The 27,912-nt window shown below is 47.0% G+C and overlaps 1 protein-coding gene across 3 annotated transcripts in view; it reads left to right on the top strand.

Annotated features, from left to right (window-relative positions):
* Positions 1–23,739, top strand: part of LOC128335161 (aromatase) — a 45,707-nt gene extending 21,968 nt beyond the window's left edge. For all 3 annotated transcript variants that reach the window (XM_053273093.1, XM_053273094.1, XM_053273092.1), the window contains 8 exons: positions 5,380–5,530; positions 6,739–6,893; positions 8,709–8,885; positions 12,196–12,310; positions 15,834–15,948; positions 17,312–17,474; positions 21,010–21,251; positions 22,859–23,739. In XM_053273093.1, the coding sequence (XP_053129068.1) occupies positions 5,380–5,530; positions 6,739–6,893; positions 8,709–8,885; positions 12,196–12,310; positions 15,834–15,948; positions 17,312–17,474; positions 21,010–21,251; positions 22,859–23,113 (1,373 nt within the window). In that variant the 3' untranslated portion in view covers positions 23,114–23,739. The remainder of the gene's footprint in view (positions 1–5,379; positions 5,531–6,738; positions 6,894–8,708; positions 8,886–12,195; positions 12,311–15,833; positions 15,949–17,311; positions 17,475–21,009; positions 21,252–22,858) is intronic.
* Positions 23,740–27,912: the final 4,173 nt, after the last annotated feature.

Genomic DNA, 27,912 nt, shown 5'->3' on the forward strand with positions numbered 1-27,912 from the left:
TTGGAGATCAGGGACCGACAAAAGGACCATCTGAGATGATCTAACCAGACAGGATGTAACTGGATGGGAGAGGTGGGTCTGTAGGTAATCACCTCAAGCCATTAAAATCTCTGCTTCCATTAAAATCTCTGGTGGTCAGAGCTGATTCTTGTATACTCCATGCCCATCCAGGATGCTTGACAACACCAAGCAAATAGCCTATCCTGCTTATTTTGGAGGGTGGGGGAAGAGATTTTGTTGCCTTGGTTAAAAACATGCTAAGAAAATAGAATCACTCTATAAAATGATATCATGCGTTAAAAATGAACCTCACCAACCATAGCATGTGAAATGGTTGAGGGTGTTTTACACAGGGCACAAGAGCTGGTCTTTTGGTAGCAAGCATGAAATTTGTCCCCTTTGTTAAGCAGGGTCCACCCTGGTTTGTATTTGAGTGGGAGACTACATGTGTGAGCGCTGTGAGATATTCCCCTTAGGGGATGGGGCCGCTCTGAGAAGAGCATCTGCATGCAGGAGGTTCCACGTTCTCTCCCTGGCATCTCCAAGAGGGAGCTGAGACTCCTGCCTGCAACCTTGGAGAAGCCGCTGCCAGTCTGTGTAGACAATACTGAACTAGATTGACCAATGACCTGACTCAGTATATGGCAGCTTCCTATATATCTATGTTCCTGTTGTTGTTCTTGTTCCCGTTGTTGTTTTTGTTGTTGTTGTTATTAAATCAATTTCTATACTGCCCTTCCAAAAATGGCTCAGAGTGGTTTACAGAGAGAAATAATAAACAAATAAGATGGATCCCTGTCCACAAAGGGCTCACAATCTAAAAGAAAAGACAGACACCAGTAACAGTCAGTGGAGGTACTGTGTTGGGGGTATATTTGCAAGATGCAGGTGCATTTGAGACAAGATTTGATTTCTAGAGAAAAGTGACACAAACCTGAAGAACAGCAACTCTAGGAATTCGCACAAATACATTTTTTTAAAAAAAAATCTCCCCCCAAGGCAACAGTGGTTTGTTAGGGAAATATACCAGGAAGAAGCAACTACTAAACTGGGACACATGCCATTTGGTTTGAGCTGTATTCCAGGCAAGTCTGAAAGAACTGATTTGACAAAGACCAGTTCAGGAGCCTTCTTAAGGAGCTCACGTTTAAAGCTTTCCTGTCTGGATGCTCTGGTGGCAGTGCTTTGGGTAACATGCGCCACATTTTGATTCTATCGTGAATTCTAAAGTGGTTTCCCTAGGTCAGTAGAAAAACAGCTCATACTAGGAAACAAAAGTCAAGTCACTAGCAATACTTTCAGAGGCTTGAGGGCAATATGCTCTCTCTGTGCCAGCATTTGATCTATTTATTTTAAACACCTCTGCTTCCACCCACAAGGATCTCCTAATGCTAACCCTAATCATAACATACAACTCAAAATAAAGTTCCAACCAGTGATCCTCCAGATATTGCTGAACTACAAATATCATCACCTTCCAGCCACAATTTATTGCTCAGCAAGATCTGAAGGACCACAGGCCAGGCACCCCTGGTTTAAAGCATCTCCTGCAATGCAAACAATTAAAGAGAACAATTTGTTTGGAGACAATAAGACTCTGGTTCATTCCTAGGTGAGAAGTCAGGAAACAGAAAGGGTGAAAGCATTGCTGCTTGAAATGGTTTGCTGTTATTATATAGAAACTGTTTCCCATCGTGGTACACATGAAAGTCACTCTCACAGTAAAAAAAAAAAACTGTGTTCTACTCGGGTTTGGAAGCTGTGTGTACTCCCAATTTTCGATTGTGTGGAAACCAGGTAGGAGGGAAACCTAGGTAGAAGTGATTGTGTGGAAGCAAAATCAGAGGAAAGGCTACCCAGGTTTTCCTCCTATCTTGCTTCCACACAGGAGGAGAGCTGGTCTTGTGGTAGCAAGCATGAGTTGTCCCCTTTGCTAAGCAGGGTTACCCTGGTTTGCAATTGAATGGGAGACATGTGTGAGTGCACTGTAAGATATTCCCCTTAGGGGATGGGGCAGCTCTGGGAAAAGCATTTGCCTGCTTGCATGCAGAAGGTTCCAAGTTCTCTCCCTGGGCTTCTCTAAGGTAGGGCTGAGAGACACTCCTGCTGCAACCTTGGAGAAGCCGCTGCCAGTCTGTGTAGACAATACTGAGCGAGATGGACCAATGGTTTGACTCGGTATAAGGCAGCTTCGTATATTCATATGTTCCAACTGAAAATTGGGAGCACACACAGCTCCCAAACCCGGGTAGAACACATTTTTTGAATGTGAGAATGACCTCAGTTTTTGATTGTGTGAATGACCTCATGGAATCCCCCGGTGGAAATTCACTTCATGGAATATCCAGGCGGAAATCCACTGGTCAGGCACTGACCAGACCTACTTAGAAAACTTAGTTTCAGCTGTACCCTGTGCCCGCAGAGTTTGTCTTGATTTTACTGAAATCCATAGGGAAAGCTCTCTCACTAGCTTCTGCAGTTAAGATTTCATCCTAGATATCTCATAATTCATTTCATTCTAAGGCTCTCTTTAAAATTGTCGTGGCTTATTATTGTCATTCCTAATATCCCAATGCTTTTTGTAGAGAGACCAAGTCATGCCAGTTCACCTGGCACTCTAATCTTGGACTTGGAAGCAGGCATCACTGATTTCAATATGTTATAGTCAAGACATGTGCTTAGGATTACAACCTGTTCAGATGCCCTAGTCGATGGCCTAAATGAAAGGAATGGGTCCTTTGAGGAAGAGGAAATGAGGGGTTCCAAAGTCTTCAGTTTGGTTGGGGTGGAAAGGTATGACAGATGTTTGTTGAATTCTGCATGATATGGAAAGACCGGATAAAGATATGTTTTTCTCGCTCGCTAACAATCCTGGAATTCGGGGTCCTCCAGTGAAATTAATTGACAGTGGATTGAATCAGGACTGACACACCCAAAAAACACTTCTTCACACAACACACCATCAGCTTGTGGAACTGATTGCCACAAGATTACTGCTATGATTAGTCCATGAGCCAGACCCACAAACTTTGGCCATCACTACCATCTTAGGGGACAAACACCCATAATTATCTTTGGCAATGTCTAGCCCCTAGAGAAGAAAAATAAATGATAGCATTGTTGTGCTTAAAGCTGTCTGTGTGTTGTCACCTCTTTTGAGAACATTCCTGCCCATTTTCATCTCCATTCTTCTGATAACACCAATAAAACTCTATAGTGGCAGCATTTACATGTAACGGGAGACCGGAGGTCTCAGGGACCCGTGGTTTCCTTACCGTTACATCTGAACACATGCAACTCCACTCCCAACTGTAGAGTGACCCAAGGTTGCGCTGAGGAGACTCCAGTTCGAACCCTCAGTTTGCAAAGAGCTTTGCTGCTCCAAACTGAGGGTCCACAGAGCCTCCCTGCCATCCGAATGCAGCACTGGAGGCCGCATTTGGCAAGACTGGAACTGAGGGAAGAAACTCTTCCCTCTATCCCTCCCTGATTGGCTGTGCGGGCTGTCCTTCAAGCAAGAAGGTACAGCCAGCTCCCCACCTCTCTGCAGTCTCACTGACTGCAGAGAGGATGCTCTCCTGCAGTGTTCCTTCTAACAGAGATTCCCAGATGTTGTTGACTACAACTCCCATAATCCCCAAGCAAAAGCCATTGCAGCTGGGGATTCTGGGAGTTGTAGTCAACAATCATTGGGAGTCTCTGTAAGAGGGAACACTGCTCTCCAGTATGTCCAAATGCAGATGGAGATAACAGGGGGAGGGGGCTGGCTGGAACCACGGGTCCATTGGACCCGTGGTTCTACGTTACGTGCGAATGGGGCCACTAGTTTTTATCTTTTGAAAAACCTTTGAAAGTGTTTTGAACACCATTGCAAATCTGGCCACTAGAGGCCCATTGCTCAAGACAATAAAAGCATGATAATACTCAGAAAGCTGAAGGTATTGCAGTGCTATCACCAATTTTACATCTCTAGGGACATTGTAGATCTTGTTGAAAATCACAATGAGCATGCATCCTCCCCAAAAGGTGCCGACCCCCACAGCTGGCCCATTTACTATATTACTCACTAATCATTAAATGGGATATCCATGCTTATAGGCAGTATGACAGTACCAGTGCTGAGTGAAACAGCAGAGTGATCTGTTGCCTTCGGTCCTGATGGACTTTCAAGAAACATCTGAGTGGCCACTGTGGAAGCAGAGTGCTGGCAGTGATCAACCTTTTAGGGCAGTCAACTCTGTCTCTCTCAGCCCTATCTGGAGATACCAGGGAGGAAACTTGGAACCTTCTGCATGCAAGCATGCAGATGCTCTTCCCAGAGCGGCCCAATACCTTACAGTGCTCACATGTGGTCTCCCATTCAAATGCAAACCAGGGCAGACACTGCTTAGCAAAGGGGACAATTCATGCTTGCTATCACAAGACCAGCTGGCCTCCAAAGGGCTCTTCTTATCTGGAGAAGCCAGAAGCACTCAGATTATGAGGGTAAAGGTGTGTGGGGGGGGGGGTCCTTAGGCCTGGTTCACACAATGGTTTGAATCCTGGTTTAAAGTTGGTAACCAACATTAGCCTGATTGTGTGCCCCACTATCAAGGTTATCGATGTTAGTTTGCATCCCAAGAGGAATGTGAGATTCCTACCTTGGTGTGTATTCACACGCTCATGAAAGTTTCCTTTACTGACTTTAAACCTAGATTTGAATGGTTATATGAACCAGGCCGTAATGAAATCCGGAAACCCACTACCTGACTCTCCCCAGTCTTAGTCAAATAATGCCCCCTTGTAGCTTCCTAATAACAGAAATTAAAGGATGCTATTACATGGCAAAGTGGGGAAATGGCTTGACTAGCAAGCCAGAGGTTGCCGGTTCGAATCCCCGCTGGTATGTTTCCCAGACTATGGGAAACTATATCAGGCAGCAGCAATATAGGAAGATGCTGAAAGGCATCATTTCATACTGCGTGGGAGGAGGCAATGGTCAACCCCTCCTGTATTCTGCCAAAGACAACCACAGGGCTCTCTGGGCGCCAGGAGTCGACACCGACTCGATGGCACACTTTCCCTTTATTACAAAAATTAAGGCAGGTGGCCACCCTCTACCTCCCAATGTAATTCGAACCTTAGAAGCCAGTCAGACAAGAAGGGTTCAAATTCCGATCTGTGGTTTTCTAGTTCTGCAATGACATGCCAAAAGTCGCTCTGATCCGAAAACGTGCACGCTTCGCCATCTTTGAGTTTTCCCTTCTAATGAGGAAACATTCCAAGAAAACCCCTAAACTCAGAGGACACAAAAGCACGGTGTGTTCTAAAAGTCTTAAATACATGCTAATGATAATAATAATTCATCTCTTTCCCTCCCCCCACCCAATTTCCTTTTAGGGCCTGGCTACTGTATGGGAATTGGCCCCCTCATCTCTTATGGGAGATTCCTTTGGATGGGAATAGGTAGTGCCTGCAACTACTACAACCGGATGTACGGTGAATTTATGAGAGTCTGGATCAACGGCGAAGAGACCCTGATTATCAGCAAGTAAATATTTTATCTACTTACTTAACGTTTTCTCAGCAATGACCCTGCTGGGGGCAAAGCGGCACGTTTAGAAGTGCCACACTTATATTTTAGCAGGGGGGAAACTTAATTCCCAACAAGTTTACTCTAGATTATGACGATGAATATTTACAAGGAATATCCATCGTAAAATCCGTCAGCCGTAAAAATTTGTCATGGAAGATTACTGCCATGGTGTCTTTGACAATGGGATTTTTATTCTGGTAAACATCCTGACTTCTCCTGACACAAGAGCCAACCACCCTTTCGAAGAAAATCCAAGTGAAATCAGTTCTACACAGCCAAAAAAGAGTTAACAGAACCACCCTGCCATGGTCTTTTCCTCTGTGCTGTTTTTTTGAGAACCGCAATTTTAAAGCCTCTGGCTCCCTCTAAAGGAAACTGAGTTTCAGTTTTCTTGCTGGGCTAAGCCATACAAATAGAAATTGTTACTGCGTTTACTCTCATACAATATTGCTATCACACATCATTTTATTTCCTTGCCATGTTTCGAGATGACTTTCAACAAATATTATTCATAATAATGATATAATGCCGCAGGACCTCCATAGCTGAGGACTCTACATCTGTAGATTCGCATATCCGCGGTTGGGTAATAGACACCCGACCTCGGAATACATGAAAAAAACTGGGTGGGGTGTGTGTGCAGGAACAACAACACCGACTTTGTGTATCCGGGGGTGGCCAGAAATTACTGTGGAGGTCCTTTCCGGCCACCATTTTGTGTTTTGGAGTCCCAAAATGGCTCCATTTTTTAAAAAGGGGGGAATGGTGATTTTCGGCCAATGTGGCGGCATTTGGGGGCATTTGACTCAGAGCGAGCAGCTAAGACGGTAGGCAGCTTTTCCCCACATCCCCCCCCCAAAAAAAATTCAACGTTTGTGTGAGGTTTTCTGGTGACTGGGAACCTCCCTCCCAATTCCCCATTGCTCCAATGACTCGATATTTGTGGTTTCCATATCTGCAGTTGTAGCATGGAATGGAACCCCCATGAATATTGAGGTCTTCCTGCAATTGCAACAATTATTTATGAGGGTAAAATGATGGTTTTATCCTCATCGTTGGGATGAGCTGCTCTTGGATCCACATGAATTTTGAGTGCCTTTCTGGTGATACAGTAGAACTGAAAGCAAACTGTTGACGCGGTATTACTCTCTTCCATTTCCTAGATCTTCAAGCATGGTCCACGTAATGAAACATAGTCATTACATCTCTAGATTTGGGAGCAAGCATGGGCTGAAGTGCATTGGCATGCATGAAAATGGCATCATATTTAATAACAACCCAGCTCTCTGGAAAAAAATCCGACCCTTCTTCACCAAAGGTAAACCCATGATTGCCACGAAGTTTCGGCGTGAGAAGAGGAAGCACGTTTTCCACGCAGCGCATGATGGACCTATGGAATCCTCTGCCACGCCATGTGGTGATGGCCACCAGCCTAGATGGCTTTGAAAGACCAGTTCATGGAGGACCGGTCTATCAATGGCTACTAGTCTGAGGCCACCTCCAGCCACAGAGGCCTCTAGATACCAGTTGCAGGGGGGCAACAGAAGGAGGGCAGGCAGACCATCTCCTGCTTGTGGGCTTCCCAGAGGCATCTGGTGGGCCACTGTGACCAACAGGATGTGGGACTAGATCGGCCTTGGGCCTGGCCCAGCAGGGCTGTTCTTACGTTCTTATGGCCCAAGTTCCCCCTACTATGATGTAGTCTTGATGTCTGTTCCTGACAGGCCAGTTGTGCCACTTTGTGTAATGATGGGCGGTAGAAACTCCCACACCACCTACTGATATTTCTATGCAGTCCTTCTGTTCTAATCATTATGGTGTGAAATTTTTGCATGTTTTCCATTGCTTGCTAACTGGAGCGATTCTGGGGATATGAAAGGAACACAGAACATAGAAGGCTGCCGTAGACAGAGTTGGGCCATTGGTCTATCTAGCTCGGTCATATCTACACAGACTGGCAGCAGCGCTGCAAGCATCTCGTCCCGGAGATGCGGCCAGGGATTGAACCTGGGACCTTCTGCATGCAAAGGAGATGGTCCGTCACGGAGCTTACCCATGCAGGGAATATCTTAAAGCAGGCAGTGAAATGGAAAGGGGTACATAGTTACATGACTTCTACTGAGTCAGACCATTGATCTATCTAGCTGAGCATTGTCTTCACAGACTGGCAGCAGCTTCTCCAAGGTTGCAGGTAGGAGTCTCTCTCAGCCCGATCTTGGAGATGCTGCCAGGGAGGGAACACGGAACCTTCTGCATGCAAGCAGGCAGATGCTCTTCCATTGAGCTATAAGCCCATCCCTATAGGGGGATATCTTACAGCACTCACATGTAGCCTCCCATCCAAATGCAAGCCAAGACAGACCCTGCTTAGCAATGGGGACAATTCATGCTTGCTACCGCACAACTGGTCTTGGGGTAGCAAGCATGACTTGTCCCCTTAGCTAAGCAGGGTCCACCCTGGTTGCATTTGAATGGAAGACCACCTATGAGCACTGTAAGAGATTCTCCTCAGGGGATGGAGCCGCTCTAGGAAGAGCAGAAGGTTTCAAGCTCCCTCCCTGGCTTCTCCAAGAACTCCTGCCTGCCACCTTGGAGAGCTGCTGCCAGTCAGTGTAGACAGCACTGAGATAGATGGGTCAAGAGTCTGACTCAGTATATGGCAGCTTCTTATGTACCTAGGGAAGTTGAGTTGATCCGAAACAGGGCTGTAGACCCCCACCCACACATTTGAAGTCTTTGAAGCCAATGGATGCTTCCACAAGCAAGGCATGAAGGCAATAATCCAGCATGAAGGCCCCAGAGTCAGGCACGGACTCCTCTGACCGGCAGCAGCTCTGCAGGATTTCGGAGGGTTCTTTCCCCGCCCTACCTGGAGATGCTGCCAGAGTTTGAACCTGGGACCTTCTGCATCCAATGCAGATGCTTTGCCACTGAATTACAGCCCCATCCCTAACACTGAGGTATGGCCCCCTCTTTTGAATGACTAAATCCATCAGGATTCTATCCAGCACAATCGTTCCCCCAATTGCCCCCAATGGGTGCTATGCCATTTCAATGACCCGTAGACTTAGTCCTGAGAATTTAGGATTTGACTATTGGACACTGAGGCCATTTTCTCTCTCTCTCTTTCCAGCTCTCTCAGGTCCATGTCTTGCTCGAATGGTATCCATTTGCGTGGAATCGACCGCAGAACACCTGGGCCAGCTGAAGAAGATAGCCACCGAGTTTGGATATGTCAACAGCTTGAATCTGATGAGGTGCATCATGCTGGACACGTCCAACAAACTTTTCCTGGGGATCCCTCTCGATGGTACTAAAATCATTTCTTCGGTTCCTCCATGATCCCATTTCTCGCCGCTGATTACAAAGCAGCACGTACGAGATAATTAGCCTGTATGAGCCGAGGAGGGAGGGCTTGCTCAGGGTCAGGGCATGAACAAGCCAGGCTTGTGGAGTCAAGGCGTGTACATATCATTTCCCCAGAACTGATTTGGATTTCGAACTCTGGGCTGGCTCATTCCATTGCTGGAGGGAAGAAGCTAGGAGGAGATGCGGTGGACGACAGGATTTCTTCCCAGAAAAAGTCCTGGGAATCAGCCCAGTGAAAGCATATGAGAAAGCAGCCTTTTAGTAGCCGGCACCACATCCTATGGTAGAGAGTTCCATAGATTAATAGCGTGCTGTGGAAAAAAAAAGTTCTTCCTTTTGTTGGTCCTAAATTTCCTGGCCTTTTGATTCATGAGATAACCCATGGTCTTGTGGTAGCAAGCATGAATTTGCTAAGCAGGGTCTACCCTGGTTTGCATTTGAATGGGAGACTACAGTACATGTGAGCACTGAAAGACATTCCCCACAGGGGATGGGGCCACTCTGGGAAGAGATTAAGGTTCCAAATTCCCCGCCTGGCATCTCCAAGAGAGGGCTGAGAGAGACTCTTGCCTGCAACCTTGGAGAAGCCGCTGCCAGTCTGTGCAGACGACACTGAGGTAGATGGGCCAACGGTCTGACTCAGCATATGGCAGCTTCCTATGTTCCTAGGAAAATTTAGTTTCTCTGAAACAGGGCTATAGACCTCCACCCAAGCATCCCCCCTCACTTAGCTAAACGCCAGCTGCCAAATAACTCATATCTCCTCCCCAAATGTGTCTGCCTTCTCCCTCCACCAAAAATAAATAAATAAATTTGAAGTGAGGATAACCTCAAGGTTTCCCTTTGTCCACACCCCTGGTTGGAAGAGATCAGCTGGAGATATTCTACCAGACATCTGTGAATCCCATCCATCATGTTTGAGAAGAGGTATTTTTATCACGTTGCCAAGTGAATGCAGCACGTCTGTGGGGTGTGCGTAGGAGAGGGCTTTGTGTAGGTTTTCATCTTTGCAAGGCTTTCCTCCCTCCCTCCCAGCTGAATAGAACCAAACAGTCTGCAAACCAGGGCAGACCCTGCTTAGCAAAGGGGACAATTCCCTGCTTAGCAAATAGAACAAATGCTTTGGATACCACGTCTGCCATGTGCTTCACCAAAAACACGGGTGTCTTTGCCATTATTGATTTCTAACATGGGATAGTTGGAGATTCAAGGAAGCCAGTCTGGAGGCTTTTCTTGTCTTTTATTTTATTTTATTTTATTTTATTGTTCAATTTTTATACCGCCTTTCATAATGCATCTCAAGGCGGTTTCCAAAAGTTAAGATACAATGAAATTCCATAAAAGTGACATTTAAAACCTTAAAATCAAACACTAAAACCATAAAACGTACACCAAGAAACAATAAAAAAAAGAAACAAACAGAAGAAAGCTGAAAAACCTGGATCCTCTAGGAAGCAGAAGCTTGAGTAAATAAAAAGGTCTGTAGTTGGTTGTTTTTTTAAAGCAGCCAGAGTTGTCACAGAGCAAATATTTCTTTTCCTTCTCTCGGCAGAGGGAGGAGACCTGGTCTTGTGGAGGGAAAGGTGCTCTGCAGAATGCACATGCTCAGGGACACTCTATCCTGTGTCCCTAAGTATAGGGATGACCCAATTATACGGTCAGGAGAGAAAGGTGCTCAGCACATGTTGGGGGGCACTCTTTCCTGTGTTCCTAAATATGGGGATAACACATTTATTCAGTCAGGAGGGAAAGATGCTCTGCAGATGCTCAGGGGCACTCTTTTCATCCCCACCCACCCATATTCTAGGCCTAAGATTTCGGCCAGGTTTTGAGAATGACCCCACGGTCACTGAGGCCATGCATGATGAAAAAGAGAAATCCAGAATTATGGTATTGTATTGTTTATATCCTGCCCTTCAGTGTCACAATATTTTCAGGGCAGCCTGCAGGATTAAAACATTTATACCCCAGTGTAGGGGTGAAAAAGACTGAGGTGTGATGGAGACAGGGGCAGAGTCTAAGCAGCGCAAGCCGTGAAAATTTATCCCTACAGGTATCGCCCTGAGAAGAAATGCACTTAGTTGCAGTGTTCAGGGCTCCCTCAAGGAGAAATCGAAATTCTGTCGGAATTTCAGAGTTCTCCCCAAGGATAGACTTTTGGAGAGAAATGGTTTCTCTGCATCCTGAAGTCCTCCTGGACATCAGAACAGCCCTGCTGGATCAGGCCCAAGGCCTTTCTAGTCCAGGATCCCGTTCCCCACAGTGGCCCACCAGATGCCGCTGGTAAGCCCACAGGGAAGAGCTGAGGGCACACTGCTCTTGCTCCCCTACAACTGGGATCTAGAGGCAGCTTGTTGCCTCTGAGGCTAGAGGTGGCCTGTAGCCCTCGGAATAGTAGCCACTGAGCTCCAGTAGCTCCTGGAGTCCATACTGCCCTCTTTCCCACATGGTCCTTTCAAGCACTTGGTCCACAGAGCCATGGGGGCTCCTTTCCCAGTTCTGACATTGTAGAACGAAAAGGTGCAAAAGAGGGCAACCAAGATGATCAGGGGCCTGGAGCACCTTCCTTATGAGGCAAGGTACCACATCTGGGGCTTTTTGGTTTAGAAAAAAAGACGACTGCGTGTGGGGAGACATGATAGAGGTCTATAAAATCATGCATGGTGTGGAGAAAGTGGATAGAGAGAAATCCTTCTCCCTCTCACCTAACACTAGAACCAGAGGTCATCCCATGAAATTGATGGCCAGGAAATCTAGGACAAACAAATGGAAGTAGTTTTTCACACAATGCATAATCAACTTGTGGAATTCTCTGCCACGAGATGTGGTGACAGCCAACAACCTGGATGGCTTTAAGAGGGGGTTGGATAACTTCATGGAGGAGAGGTCTATCATTGGCTACTAGCTGGAGGGCCACCTGCAGCCTCAAAGGCAAGATGCCTCTGAGTACCAGTTGCAGGGGAGCAACAGCAGGAGAGAGGGCATGCCCTCAACTCCTGCCCGTGGCTTCCAGTGGCATCTGGTGGGCCACTGTGTGAAACAGGATGCTGGACAAGATGGGCCTTGGGCCTGATCCAGCAGGGCTGTTCTTATGTTCTTGAGCAGACCCTCATTCAGTCATGTTAATGGCATCCTGTGGAAGTTTCTTCCCATTTATATTTCTCTCTCTCTCTCTCTCTCTCTCTCACACACACACACACACACACACACACACACACACACACATGGCCTTTGCCGGTGTGTACTTTCAGAAAATGCCATTGTGCTGAAGATCCAGGACTACTTCAATGCGTGGCAAGCGCTTCTCCTGAAACCTGACATCTTCTTCAAGATTTCGTGGCTGTACAAAAAATACGAGAATTCCGCGTAAGTAGCAGTCCCTGTCTTGGAGTCCTGCCATTGGCCTGGGAATGGAGGGAGGTGGCTCCTTCCTGGAAAGGAGGTAGACGGAGGGAAACTGATCAGTTTACATTGCGTTCCTCAGATGTAAGGAAAGGAGCGATGTCCAAGCAAACCTGAACTCAGCCCCCCAAAACTGTTTCAGAACGTTGTTCTGTGGGAGCAAGAACTGAAGCCAAACTTAAAACAAGCTTACAGTCAGGAGATGGGGACTAGAGGATGTAAGAGCATAAGAACAGCCCTGCTGGATCAGGCCAAAGGCCCATCTAGTCCAGCAACCTGTTTCACACAGTAGCCCACCAGATGCTTCTGGGGAGCCCACAGGCAAGAGGTGAGGGCATGCCCTCTATCCTGCTGTTGCTCCCCTGCAACTGGTATTGAGAGGCATCTTGCATCCGAGGCTGGAAGTGGCCTATAGCCACCAGACTAATAGCCATTGTTAGACCAGTCCTCCGGGAATCTGTCTATGCCCCTTTTAAAGCCATCCAGGCTGGTGGCCATCACCATATCCTGTGGCAGAGAATCCCACAGATTAATTATGGAGCGTTGTGCTTGTTAGTACAGTTGGGGTTCTGTCAGGGGTAGAGGTGTGAAGGCCTGGAGGGGGGAAACTGGAAAAGAACAAAAAGAAAGAAGAAGAAAACAGGGGATTTTCCCTGGAAAAATGTGTTTTTTCTTGTTTTCCCCATTTTTCCCCCTCAGGCCTTCATTCACATCACAATGTAGGACCAGCTCTTACTGTTGGCCTAGTCTCCTGCATCAGTTTTGCAAGCACACACCTGGCACGCCCCGTGTATGATGTCATATGCAGGGGGTGTGGCCACTAGTGGCAAGACAGACTGTGCTGCCCTTCTGCAGCTTCCAGTCCAGAAGGTGTGGGGGAGCAGGTGGGGAGCCTCTGTTGGCCCCCAGAAATGCTCGGGGCGGTGGTGGCCCACACCTGGATTCTGTAGAAAGCACTCAGAAGCATAATTCGTAACTGTAAGAAACTTTACTTAAAATAAGAAAAACATAGTGTAGAATCCGGAGTTGTGGCACGCAAGGACAAGACAGGAGTGGAATCAGGAATATTAATAGTTTAATGAGACACATACGATGTACAGAGAGGCAAGTGCAGGCTGCTTTTTCAGTGCTCTTGCTGCTGGCTGTTTGTTTAGCCCTGCCTCTACTCTACTCTGGGACTGGAATACAAGTCACTAAAGCCACGTTCAAAAGCTGGCCTAGATTACGGAATGGATTCACCCCAGACACCACACCTAACTGAGTGACATGTCTGTTTGGAGGGAGGGAGAGAAGTCTGTCGGGCTGTTCATATCATTGTCATTAGGGCAAGATACGTCTCCTACTCTGATGCTGGATGTGGGTGCACCCACCCAATTTCCAACCATTTGTTAGATAAAAACAAGGCCAGAGGCAGGGAGCTTGATAGTTTGCTAAGCCTCAGCTGGGTAGGACAATTTCCCCATCTACCTCATTCAGAAGCTGGTTATGGAATCTGGGTAGGGCAGGCTTGACCTACCCAACTGGGGCTTGTCTGACAATCAAGCTCTTGGCCTCCAGCTTTGTTTTTAACTGACATGCGATCAGTAAAAGGGGGTGCACACAGCTCCCGAATTAGGATAGGAGACTTATCACACTCTAATATCAATCGTGTGAACTGCCCTGGTGTCTGCAGAATTGGCCAAAAGCTGGTATACAGAGAATCCACATGCCTATGAATCCCTGGGCCTCCCTTCAAAGAAGGTTTAGGGATTCATATGTCGGAAGGTAATATTAACCCTGTACTTTCTGGGTAGGATGTATACCCTGGAAAGTAATCGGTATATAACCTACCCAGGCCTGTTGCCTACCAGTATATCAAGTATACTGCTGGCTAGGTAAGTATAGTCTAAAGGTCATTGTAACCCTTTACTTTCTGGGTAGGAATAACCAAATTGGTACTGCAGTCCCAACAGTGTTAAGGGCTTCATGGAAAAGGTGGGTGATTTTGGTTGCAGGAATGTGACTAGTCCTGTGGAGGACTGGTTGGTTTGATTTCCGTGACCTGCAATGCAAGACCAGGAGCGGAGCCTGATGAATGGCAGTCTGTGTCCGGCCCCACCCTGAGGCCCCTCTAGTGATGCCCCATGTGTGTGATGCCCAAAGAGCCCCGAGCGAGCTCTCCCCAGTCCATTTAAGGCAGCGGAGAGAGAGAAAGAGAAATACATGCTGTCAGATGGCAAGCGCTGCCTGAAATGACAAGGGGAGAGCACGCTTGGGCTCTCCAGAGCCCAGGCCACACCCCTTTTGCATGTGATGTCACATGCCCAGGGGTGTGGCTTGGGCTCCGGAGAGCCTGAGCAAGCTCTCCCCCATCCATTTCAGGCAGCGCTTGCTGTCTGACAGCATTTCTTTCTCTTTCTCTCCGTCACTGGAGGGAGAGAAAGGGAAATAAAGGCTGTCAGGCAGCAAAAGCTGCCTGAAATGGATGGGGGAGAGCTCGCTCGGGGCTCTTTGGAGCCCGAGCCACACCCCTGTGGCCTTTGGTGGCATTTTCCATTGGCAGCCTGGGTTCTTTGAATGGCAGCCTGGGCTCCTTTAAGGGAAAACAGAGCCCTCTTGAGCCCCAGCACCATCTTGGAAGTTGCACACAGAGCACTGGGAAGTGTAGTCCTTTCCAGGGCTTTCCCTATAAAGTTCAATGGGGAAAGCACTAAGAAGAACTAAACTTCCCAGCAGACCATGTGCACTTTCTAAGATGGCACGGGGACTTGACAGGGCTCTGTTCCTCAACACGGGGGGGAAGCACAGCACTTGCAGAGATCCACACAGTGGGAAATAACCCTTCCTGAACGTTTTTTGCCAAAGTGGCATGGGCTCAAAAATAGTGAAGCTCACTGGTTTATTTTATCGAACCATGGTTAGTCTGTGTGGCAGAACCTATGCCAGTCAACAAACTGCAGTTCTGAACACAAAGGTTTGAAGTTGGGTTATTTGTCCAGTCTCAGGCGATGTCTGAACCCCACAATTGTGGTTTAGTTTCATTTTGTCTCAGTAGCTCTGCCCTCACAGAATACTTGCACAGAGAGAGACAAGTGTAGCTCATGGAGGTTAGGAAAGGAGAAATAATAATACGGAGATACAAATCAAGGTTTGGTGATTGCAGTGCCAACTCAAGCTTGTTACATAAACCTTGGCTAAAATAAACCATGGTTCTGTGTGATGTTTGAACTTGCCCTTTGTAAGTTCGTCTTTTTAGCCTGGCTTTTAATGAGGTCTAGTTTTTAGTTTTAATCTGGTTTAAATGTTTTCAGATTTTCATTATTTTATTAAGTGCTTTTTACTTTAATGTAAACCGCCCTGACCCACTTTAGGAAGGGCAGTATATAAATCACATACATACATCCCTTTCTGTTCAATACTTCTGAATCATCTGAAGCAACATCTAGGCCTGTTTTGTTGCTTGCAGGCCTAGAGGCAGTAGTGGTGAACTGGTTTCTTTCCATTTCAGGAAGGAACTGAAAGAAGCCATCGAAATCTTAATAGAGCAGAAACGGCAAAAGCTTTCCAAAGCTGAGAAACTGGACGGTCAAATGGATTTTGCATCACAGCTGATTTTTGCACAGGTACTTTTCGAGGTGGGCAGAGCGTGGCCCACAATTTGACACCTTCTGTTCTCCAGGAATTGTGGGCAAAGTGGACCCTTAGTACTTTGGTCTGAGAGCAGCTTGGGAATTTTTTTTATTTATTTGTCTTTACATTTATATCCCACTTTTCCTCTGAGGAACCCAGAACAGTGTGCATGGTTATAGGAAACATAGGAAGCTGCCTGATACCAAGTCAGATCATTGTTTCATGTAGCTCAGTATTGTCAACCCAGACTGGCAGCAGCTTCTACAAGGTTACAGGCAGGAGTCTCTTTCTCAGCCCTATCTTGGAGATGCTGCAGAGGGAACTTGGAATCTTCTGCATGCAAACCTGTAGATGCTCTTCCCAGAGCGGTTCCAACCCCTAAAGGGAATATCTTCCAGTGCTCACATGCAGTTTCCTATTCAAATGCAAACCAGGGCAGACCCTGCTCAGCTAAGGGGACAATGCATGTTTGCTACCACAAGATCAGCTCTCCTCTATGTTTATCCTCACAACAACCCTGTGAGGTAGGTTAGGCTAAGAGACAAGTGAGCAGCCCAGAGTCACCCAGTGAGCTTTGTGGCTGAACAGGGATTTGAACTTGGATCTCCCCACTCCTAGTCCAACACTCTAACCACTGCCCCATCTGGTTCTCCCTCTCTCTCTCTCATATGGTGATAGTTGTCACAAAGCTCCTCATCTGAGCTAGCCAGAAGAGGAAACTAGTTAGACAGTGTTCTGGACTGTAGTGTTAGAACATAGGAAGCTGCTATGTACTGTGTCAGACCATTGGTTCATCTAGCTCAGTATTGTCTGCACAGACTGGCAGCGGCTTCTCCAAGGTTACAGGCAAGAGTCTCTCTCAGCCCTATCTTTTTATTTATTTTTTTACATTTATATCCCTCTTTTCCTCCGAGGAGCTCATGGTTATGTCCATCCTCACAACAACCCTGTGAAGTAGGTTAGGCTGAGAGATACCCGACTGGCCCAGAATCACCCAGTGAGTTTCATGGTTGAGTGGGGATTCGAATTTGGATCTTCCTGGACCTAGTACAACACTCTAACCACTACGCTATGCTGGTTTGGAGATGCCAGGGAAGGAACTTGGAACCTTCTGCGTGCAAGCACACAGCTGCTCTTCCCAGAGCAGCCCCATCCCCTAAGGGGAATCTCTGAGAGTGCTCACACATGTCGTCTCCCATTCAAATGCAAACCAGGGTGGACCCTGCTTAGCAAAGGGAGCAATTCCTGCTTGCTACCGCAAGAGTACCAGACCAGCTCTCCCCCGCCGCCCTGCCCTGCATTTCACAATGTTGTTGACACCTGAATAGTCAGTATTGGCCTGATTCCTTCTTACAGAGCCATGGGGAGCTCACGGGTGAGAACGTCAACCAGTGTATCTTGGAGATGCTGATCGCTGCCCCAGATACTCTCTCAGTAACTCTGTTCTTCATGCTCGTGCTGATTGCAGAACACCCTACAACCGAAAAGGCGATGATGAAGGAAATACAGACTGTGGTCGGTAAGCAGTTGCGCAATTCTTCCGGGGCGGGCAGGAATGCCACCCCGTTAGTTGCTTTCCTCCAGGGTCTCAGCAGGGATGCAAAGCCCTTTTCTTTCTCCATGGAAATAATGTACTGCTCCTGCTATTCCAATGAGTCTTTCACTGGGTTATCAACTCAGTGAATATATCACAAAAATTCATCCTGACAGCTTGCCAAATGTGTGTGGACCAGTGTTCCCTCTCAGAGGGATTTCCAGATGTTGTTGACTACAACTCCCATAATCTCTGAAAAAAAGGCACTGCAGCTGGGGATTCTGGGAGTCGCAGTCAACAACATCTGGAAATCCCTCTTAGAGGGAACACTGGTGTGGACATTTCATTCCAGCTCTTATTCAAAGAGGTAGTTTCAGACTCTGGATATAATGGCAACCTCCCTTGTTATGGGGCGCCCCTTATCAATAAAAGTCCTCAAAGCAGTTTCCATAGAAAAATACAGCTAAACAATAAATGGATAGAGAAATCAGATTAGAGTGAAGAGGGGGCTGTACGGCCAGCTAAACTCAAGACCAGCTAAACGCAAGGGTGTGGCTTAGCGTGAATCTTCCATTGCATTCAGCAATGACCTGCCCTGAACCTCTAGCTTCCAGGTGGCAACTATAGGATCCAAGGGAAAGAGTTGTGGTGGTCTTCAAGGACAAGGCAGTGGAGCAGAATCAGGAATATTAATAGTTTAATGCAATAGATATTGTGGCTGTTCTGACAATCAGCCAAAACTGGGCTAAGGAAGCCGACTCCGGTCTCGGGTGATTATCGGGTCCCAGCGCAAACTGTCATAAATCTGTTAGCTCGGCTAACCCAACAGGATTTACAACCCCCTTCAGCACTCCCCGGTGAGTTAACAGAAAGTGGCAGCGAAACTGCACGAGTGAAAAATAAAAGGCTCACAAAGAAAAATAGTAAATGAATTAAGTCCCCTGAACTGAACTAGGTACCCCACTCTAACAATAACTGAGTAATAAGTGAAAAGAAAACACAGAGCAAGGAATGAAAATAGCGAAGGACACCAGAAGCAAGGAATTAACGGAACAAAGCAGGAAAGCATAAACAAGGCAAACTGGAACTCAGACAAAGTTTTTGGAATTCAAATAGCACACTGTCTGTGGCCAGCGAAAGTTGCAAACAGCATCTGAGCAATTGAGAGACTGCTAAATATACATGGCTCAAGAGAACCAGCAGCCAATCAGGCTTCCCTGAGTAAGCACTTTGGCTTCCTCTCTTGTGATCTCTTGCACCTGCATGACTGCCACTGAGCTTGCCTCTTGAGATGCCTTCTCAAGACAGGTGAAATCCCAGGCTCCTCCTCATCTGAAATCATGTCTGGCAGCTGTTGCGAATCCTCAGCTCCAGAGTCTGGTCTCTCCCTGCCAAATCCTGTTGCTGTGCCTCTGAGCCCTCACTAGCAGGCATATCCTCCCATTCCTGCTCTGACTCTTCTGAGTCAGAAGTCTGAGCCATGACACAAGCTCACCTTAGGAGCCCACCTTTAAAGCAAAGTTAAGGGATCAAGCGCTCCCTTAGCCCAATTACTTTGATTTTCTGCTAGGACTGGGAGACTGTGGGGCTCCCAGATGGCATTGAGGGAATCCCCATAATGCACTGTGCACTCGCGTGGAGTTCCGGGGACATCCCAGTCCCAAAACCCCCCAGCTGCCGGCAAGAGCCAGCAATCATCTGGGTCGGCAATCCACCGGCTCAGCAAAGTGATGGAGATTGTTTGCAGGCTTCCTCTTCTGCCCCTTCGAGCCCTTTCTCATGGATCATGAAAAGGACTCGAAAGGGCTCATGATTATTATTTATTTTATTATTTATTCAAGCCCTTCCAAAAATGGCTCAGGGCAGTTTACACAGAGAAATAATAAATAAGTAGGATGGATCCCTGTTCCCAAAGGGCTCACAATTGAAAAAGCTCCCCACCTTGGTTTGGGAGGAACACTTTCATAAGTTATATAAAAGATGAAGAAATTGGCACAACCCCGATATTGGATGTGGGTCAGCTCCCAGAGTGGCCACCTGTGTCTAGTTCTGAAACAGAAGCTTTTGGTAAGACAGTTAAAACCTGGTAAAACCCCAGGATATGACCATATATCAGCAGAGGTTATCAGAAATAATCTGGCATGGTGGACCCCAGTCCTGGCTTTGTTATTTTCATATATTGATAAGACAGCTGATTGTGTACAGAGAAACAAGTGCAGTTTGCTTTTCTGTGTTCTTGCTGCTGGCTGTTTGTTTGCCCTGCCTCTACTCCAGAACCGGAATAAAGGAAAAAAGGGAAAGTTGTGTCATCAAGTCGGTTTTGACTCATGACAGCCACAGAGCCATGTGGTTTTCTTGGTAGAACACAGGAGGGGTTTACCATTGCCTTCTCCTGTGCAGTATGAGATGATGCCTTTCAGCACCTTCCTATATCATTGCTGCCCAATATAGGAGTTTCGTATATTCTGGGAAACACACCAGCAGAGATTCGAACCAACAGCCTCCTGCTCACTAGGCAGGATGCTTCCCCACTGCGCCATCAGGTGGCTGGAGTGCAAGTAACTAAAGGCCCATTCAAAAGCTGGCCTGGATCAAGGAATGGATTCGCCAAAACCACCACAGGGACTTGCCCCTGAACATCCAGCCTAACAGCACCACTGTTCAAATATGACCTCAGAGACCATCTGCCTGTCACAAGCTTGTCCGTTTACTGCCTGGTCTAAGTTCTCTATCGGAGAAGCCAGTAGCCCAAGAGTCATTCCACATCTGTAAAGAAGCATAAGAGACCTAATTGCTACCAAATACCCTGTCCACACCATGTTCCCAAGCCCCAGGTCACTCACCAGATTCCAAACATCCTGAGCCCTGAGTCCAAGGCAACACAGAGGGAGATATACAGGCTGTCAAGGAGTCTCTTCCAGCAGGAGGAGTCTCCTTTCTGTCAATGAGTCCTTTCCCCTGTGTTGGGGAAATATATCCAAAGCCTGTTTCAGGAATCAGGTTACTAGCAGGAGAGGCCAGGAACTTAGGAGTCTGATCACAAAGCCAGGGGGGGATTCCATGTAACAGAAGGCTGGAGATGCAGCAAGCTCAACCAACACATTGCTTCCAGCAGTTTGCTCATTGCCTGCCAGCTGATTTATAGCCCTTGGTTTAATTGCTCTCCTCCTCCAGCCAACTGTTAGAGATTCAGTATTTATTAAGGAGGCACTGACTCCTTCTGAGTGTCTGCAGCTGCTGTCAGTGTTTTGCACATCTCCGCTCTTGGGGGGTTAATGGTTGTTCATTCTTTGGCTCAGGGTCTGGCCTTTCACCCCCCGCCATCGTTTCCTCTGCTCCCAATGGGCCTTCTTGTCCTGAACCTTCGCCCTGGCCTGTCTCTGCTACCTCCTGTGGCCCAACAAGCCAACTCTCCCCTTCAGGTGCCTCTCCCGCTGCGGGAGGGTAGCCAGCCTCTGACTCTTGGTCACTCTCTGTGGGCAAGGACATGACACTGCCTTGTTTTGCTTCCACCCTAAAGGTGACAGGGAGATCCAAAGTGAAGACCTACCCAGGCTGAAAGTGGTGGAAAGTTTTATTCACGAGAGCATGCGGTACCAGCCAGTGGTGGACTTGGTGATGCGCAAAGCCTTGCGAGATGATGTAATTGATGGCTATCCCGTGAAGAAAGGAACCAACATTATTCTGAACCTGGGCCGCATGCACAGGCTTGAGTTCTTCCCAAAGCCCAACGAGTTCTCGCTGGATAATTTCAATAAGAACGTAAGTTTTAAAATGCTGTTTTAAAAAAAAACCCACCTCTATAGTACTTCAAATGTTACTTGAATATGGAAGTGGAAATGTCTGTGTTCTTATTTGGAACTCTGCCCAGCACAACATGTCATTCATAGTCCTCGACCCACAGTTCTTGAAGCCTAGGGAGGGCTTAGAGTTCTGGCAAAAATCACAGCCAGGTTTGACAAAAATATTAAAGGCAATTCACATAACTGGATGGGATAAGCATCCTATCCACCTTCGGAAACTGGGTGAAGCTCTCGATTTTTGAACATGTGTGAGAAAACACCTAGGTGGGCAGGGGAGTGATCATCTGTGAGGCAGGAACTGCCTCATGGGAGGAGAGCTGAGCTTGTGGGAGCAAGCATGAATTGTCTCCTTTGCTAAGCAGGGTCCACCCTGGTTTGCATTTGAATGAGAGACTATATGTGTGAGCACTGTAAGATATCTCCATTGGGAGATGGTGCTGCTCTGGGAAGAGCATCTGCAGACTTGCATGCAGAAGGTTCCAAGTTCCCTCCCTGGCAGCATCTCCAAGATAGGGCTGAGAGAGACTCCTGCCAGCAATCTTGGAGAAGCCGCTGCCAGTCTGTGTAGACAGTACTGAGCTAGATGGAACAATGATCTGACTCAGTATATGGCAGCTTCCTAGGTCCTTGTGTTCCTTACTGGGTAAGATGGCCTTTCTGCCTACCTTGTTAGAACAGCCTCCATACTATCCAACTGATCTCTCTCTCTCTCTCTCTCTCTCTCTCTCTCACACACACACACACACACACACACACACCTACCTAGTTTGCTCACACATGATCAAAAATCAGGATAGCACGCCACTCCCAAAGCTGGGTAGGACCCTTGTTTTTGATCATGTGGCCTTATAGAATTCCTTTGAATGGATTATCCTAACTCCATAAAACTCTTACTTGAAGATCAGACTTTTAAAAGATGCCTCCAGCTCACATATAACTTTTTGGAATGCATGTAGTCACCGCATCACTTCCCAAATTAAAGGTATGGCACAGCATATCACATTAGAATCAGAGTGCAGTTTTCCTTCCTAGCTGTTAATAGGTAATGTGCGGTGGCATGTCCTTGAACATCAGGTGCTAGAGAGCACAAAAGGAGGGGGAACCAACTGCCCTCTTTCCCCTACTGGTAGGCGTGCCACATTCACCTGGTTGGCCACTGAGAGCTTTTACAGACAGGGCTGTTATTCCGAATCTCCTCTGGAAGAGAGTGGATGTGTTCACACACCAGCCAAGCTTATCCCGAAGTCCATTCAAGATCCCTGGAAGCACTCCACACACAAATCAGGCTTTGTCTTCTGAATTCTAGCTTATCTTGATGTATTTCCAGGTTTTTAAAATGCTGGTTTTAGGAGAGTTTTTCCAGCAGTTTGGTTCGTGCACTAGAACTGGTCGAACCGGTTCGGGCCAGTAGTTCTGCATACTTGCAAAGAGGAATCCAGTAAGGATTCCCCTTTACAAGCAAAGGGGGAATCCTAAGGGGCTGAAAAGGGCATGAACACGGCTCATGAATCTCCTGACTCCCCACTTCTTTAACACTTGCTTTCTCCCCCCATTGAATTCACACAGGTCCCCTATCGCTACTTCCAACCCTTTGGCTTTGGTCCCCGTGGCTGTGTTGGGAAGTTTATTGCTATGTTCATGATGAAAGCAATCTTGGTGACTCTTCTCAAGAGGTGTAGCATCCATATGCTCAAAGGCAAAGGTCTGAACAACATCCCGAAGAACAACGATTTGTCCTTGCACCCCAATGAAAGGCAACCCTTGCTGGAGTTGTTTTTCACCCCACGAAGTCACACCAGCAAGAACCAGGAGAACCAATAAAGCAGCCCTTGAAATATCAGGACATGGATGAGTTGAGCGACTCTGATCCAATGGAAAACTCCCTTCCATCCCAGCTGCATCCATAATCCACTCAACAAAATATTTTTGTTGGCTCAGATATAGTGCTGATGGTGCCAGTGGCCATTTGACAAGTTCTGATTTCCATCCAAGATAGAGAATTCCATTCCTAATATGCCAAGAAAAACTGTTGCCAGTAAGTGAATAATCTTGCCCAGGACCTGCAATTATCTCCACAACTTCTCCTTTCAGGTGGCTCTGTGTGATGTTCATTCTACTCCGGTGAAAGCCTGGGAAAGTCCATTTTGACAAGTCCACAGTGAGGGAGCTTGCCAGATTGGGTGCTAGCAGCAGCTGGCTTTTATCAGAGGGCTGACCTGGTTGTTGAGATTGAATTTAGGGTCAACCTTAGTTAGGTTGCAAAGATCACGTTTTCGGGTGAACAGCCTCAAGCAGGACTGCAAAACCTCAGCCCTCCAGCTCTTCTTGGATTAAAACTCCTGTCATCTCCACCCTCCGTGGCCAACTGTTAAGGATGATGGGAGGAGGGCCAAAGTTGTCTATCACTACTTTCTTTAAAGGGTGCAACTAGAGAAATGAAAGCCTCGGGGGAGGGGGATACTGCGGGGGGGGGGGGGGACTAGGGATGTGCCTGAATCAATTTTTTCGATTTGATTTGTACCCAAATCGAATCACCTCAATTTGTTTTGGGTCCGAATCTGGCCAGCTAGCATGGGGGTGAGTTGTTTTGTCCACAAATCTCCTGAAACAGGTAGTATTGGGTACAAAACATTTTGTACCCAAATTGATTCACACAGGCAGCAGGTGCAGGCAATCATTCTCTAAGCAGCAGGAAGGGGGTGGGTGGGAAAAAATTCTCTTTTTTCCTCAATCAGGAACGCAGGAACAAAAAGCAGAGAATCCACTCCAGGCAGCAGGCAGGTGAGGCAAATCAAAGCTCCTCTGGCTCTCTCTCTCTCTCTTCTACCACCAGGCAGAAAGACAGAATGGTGGTTGCCTGTGTCCTTAAGTACATTTGAAAATCCCTCCTTCTAACCCTTGTCCCTTCTTTGACCTTTCCACTAGCCAATCCGGGGTCAGTCACCCCTTGCAACACAATATTTGAATGGAAAGAGCCAATCTGGAACCAGGGGGGAACTGCCTGCCAATCGTTGCACACTGTAAGTCACCAATCTGGAGCTTGGGAGGGCGGGATTCTTTTTTTTAAAAATCCTAACACAAAATGGAGACGGCAAGAGATATTGCCACAAAATGGAGGTCTGAGTTTACAAATTTTTCAGGTCTGAAATCTGAGCGATTTGTTTTGGACCCGAATCTGGCCAGCTAGCACAGGGGTGATTTGTTTTGTCCACAAATCTCCCAGAACAGGTAGATTTGGGTACAGATCATTTTGTACCCAAATCGATTTGCACATCCTTAGAAAAAACAGGTGGGGGGGTTCGGGGGGGATGGTGCTTTCCCCCCAGTTCCCCCCCCCCACAGGCTTTCTTATCACTTGGCACAACTGCACAATGTTACTGAATGGCAACAGTCCCAATCAAAGGCTCAGTGAATGGTCTTCTTTGTAGCTTTGCTGTGTTCTGATTCCCACTGGGGTAAACCTTGGCAGAAAAATCAGATCTTGAAAAATCAAGGGAGCTGATGCATCGTTCCTGACGAATCGTTCAGGATAATTCACATGATCATTTTCTGAGAGCGAAAATGTGGGCTGTGTGAACGTGGACAGGAAGTCTGCTTGTGGTGAAGGGGGTGGCCATTGTGTGGTTCATCTACTGTTACTACAAATATTTAAAAATAACAAATATTGAGGTTGTTCTCACAACCCAGCAGGTGGGGCAAAGGAAGGGCGGGGGGGCGGCGGATGCTCGATGAAACACAGAGCAGGGCTGCTTGCCTGGGAGTGCATTTCGTGCTCATATTCACGCTTCGTTTTCATGGAGGCCGGAACAAGAAGTTCTGGCCCCAGATCCCTCCGCCCTTTTCCGTTCATGGAGCAGGGCAGAACTTCTTGTTCCAACCTCTGTTAATCCCACAGTGCAACACACGACACATGTGTTCCTTTGGGGTATTCCCCCAAGAGACGGTCACAATATTCACCCATCTCTGTGTCTGCTGTGGCTAAATATGGCCCCAGCAAACACACAAGGCAGTTAGCCGGGGGTAAGGGGGCACACGCTGGTGATCTCTCAGCTCCTGACAGTCCTGGAGGACACTGATTATTTAGACCCATTTCAAACTGGCTAGAGGGTTGAGACTACCTTAGTCGACCTGATGGATGATCTCCAATTAGGTATTGGCAGAGAGCGTGTGATTCTGCTGATCATTTTGGATCGCTAATGGCTTTTGATACCATCGGCCATGGTATCTTTCTGGGTCGCCTGTGGGTAGGGGTGTGCACAAAACCGGAAAACCCAGTTTGGTTCGAGCAGAACCAGACCCGAACTGGGTCCGGTTCTGTGCACACTAGAGCCGGGCCCAGTTTGGGCCCAGCTCAGAGTGGTGGTGGTGGGGACTAAAAAAAAGGTAATTTTTAAAAACAACAAAAAAGGTGGACTTAGAGCCATTGAGGGGCTTTGGTGGGTGCTGCCGTAGCCGTGGGGCGTCTTCTGATGTTCCCCCTTCCCCAGGTAAAGGAGCACTGCGAATGAATGCTGACGGGAGACGTGGAGTTAAAGTTCCAAATAAAGTAGTTTGTTTAGGAAATCTATCGGGGAGAGAGATGCTTGGTTGCTGGCCTCATACAGGAAGGGAGAAGGGAGAAGAAGGAAGTGTTTTTTCAGGTGAGAGGATGAAACCTGAGTCGATGACGAATACGACGCATATTTATATACTGCTTTTCAAAGTTCCCAAAGTGGTTGACATCAATACAAATATCGGATTGTTGTTTTGGTGGTTTTAATGTCGTTTTTAGAATACTGTTTTAAAATTTTCAGTTGTGTTTTAAAGGTCTATGCTTTTAAATTGTTTGCTTTTGTTTTTAATTAATGTTTTACTTTTTAAAAATCTTGTTGTAAACCGCCCAGAGATGTAGGTTTGGGGCGGTATAAAAATATGTTAAATAAATAAATAAATAAATGAATAAATAAATAAATAAATAAATAAGGCTCCCTCTCTGTCCCCAAAGGGCTCACAATCATAAGGAAGACACTAGCAATAGCCACTGGAGGGAGACTGTGCTTTCAGTCTAACAAGGGGGGGAATAAGAGTAGAGAACGTGTGGTCATAGTGGGGAAGCCGTTATCGCAACCGCTAGTGCCCCTAGTGGTCAATAGAGTTGCTGGTGTTACGAGTCGATGCCAGCAGGAGCGGCATCTCCAGCACAAGTTCAATCCTTAGTGCTTCGCTTGTTAAATCACTTTTAATTTGAAACAACCTGTAATTCCGATTGTGGTTTTTCGCTTGGCTTCTTACCTTACTTGGGTTAATTTTATTGGGCTGATTTTACATTGTAACGATTTTATCAATGTGATGAGCTGCCCTGCGTACTAGTATACTGGAGGGGCGGGGTATAAATATTATACATCAATCAATAAATGAAAATGAAAACAGAACCTCCCCATCTCTGGCTGTTTTTAAACAACTATTGAAAGTGCATCTATTTTATCACACCTTTTAGTTTATAGCGGGGCCGGGCGCAGAGCATCTGAACCTCCCATCTGCCCACCCACCTCTGCTGCCTTTTTCTTAACCGGCAGTCTGGTTCCGGTCCGACGGAACCAGGGGGGGCGTGGTTTGGTTCAACCCTGAACCCCTGGACCACTGGACTGGTCCGCACATCCCTAGAATGAATGAATGAATGAATGAATTAATTAATTAATTAATTAAATAGTCTCATTAAACCATTAATATTCCTGATTCAACTCCACTGTCTTGTGCTTGCATACCACAACTCTTTCTCTTGGGTTCTACATCCAGGGCTACACAACTTTGACCCTCCTGCTATTTTTGGACTACAACTCCCATCACCCCCAGCCATGGTGGTCAATAGGCAGGGACTATGGGAGTTGTGGTCCAACATCTTCAGGAGGCCCCAAGTTGTGCAGCCCTGGACTATGGAGACTGGCAGTGGCTCTATAGCGTTTCAGGTAGGAGTCTTCTCCAGCCTTATTGAGAGATGCCAGGAAGTGGACCTGGGACCTTCTGCATATTAGAGCAGATGCTCTACCACTGAGCTACAGTCCCAACCCCTAAGAAGAAGATCTGACACCAGAGACCAGACAGTGCTCACAGCACTCACAACCCATCCAAATGCAAGCCAGAAAGCACCCTGCTAGCAATGGAGACAATTCATGTTTACTACCACAAGACTGGATCTCCTCCCTTAATGGAGGAGAACCTGGAAGTCCAAGGATCAGTCTTGGTTATCTCCAGGTAGGGCTGCGAAAGACTGATCTGAAACTTTGAAGACCTGCTGCCAGTCAGTGCAGACAATGTTGAGCTAGATGGACCAATGGTCTGACTCAGTATATGGCAGCTTCCTATGTTCCTATGCAACAGGACTTTTTCTGATGAGCACCTTTCCTGAATTTGCTCTCTTTAAAGGCTCCATCTAAAAAGAGGGATGGGAAGCAATCGAGAGTGCCACCTTCAAATCAAACAATAAATCTAATCAGTCACGGAACCAAGAAGTCCTAACCAGTCAGGCACAGAGCTTGGGCTACTGAGATCCGTTTTGTAACTCGACTAATGAGATGTGAAACCTTGCAACAGGGATGCGATTGATGGGAATGCAAAGTGATTTGCCAGCCTCTCATTCTGGG

This window comes from Hemicordylus capensis, chromosome 10 (assembly GCF_027244095.1).
Source record: "Hemicordylus capensis ecotype Gifberg chromosome 10, rHemCap1.1.pri, whole genome shotgun sequence".
In the NCBI taxonomy this organism is placed as follows: domain Eukaryota; kingdom Metazoa; phylum Chordata; class Lepidosauria; order Squamata; family Cordylidae; genus Hemicordylus; species Hemicordylus capensis.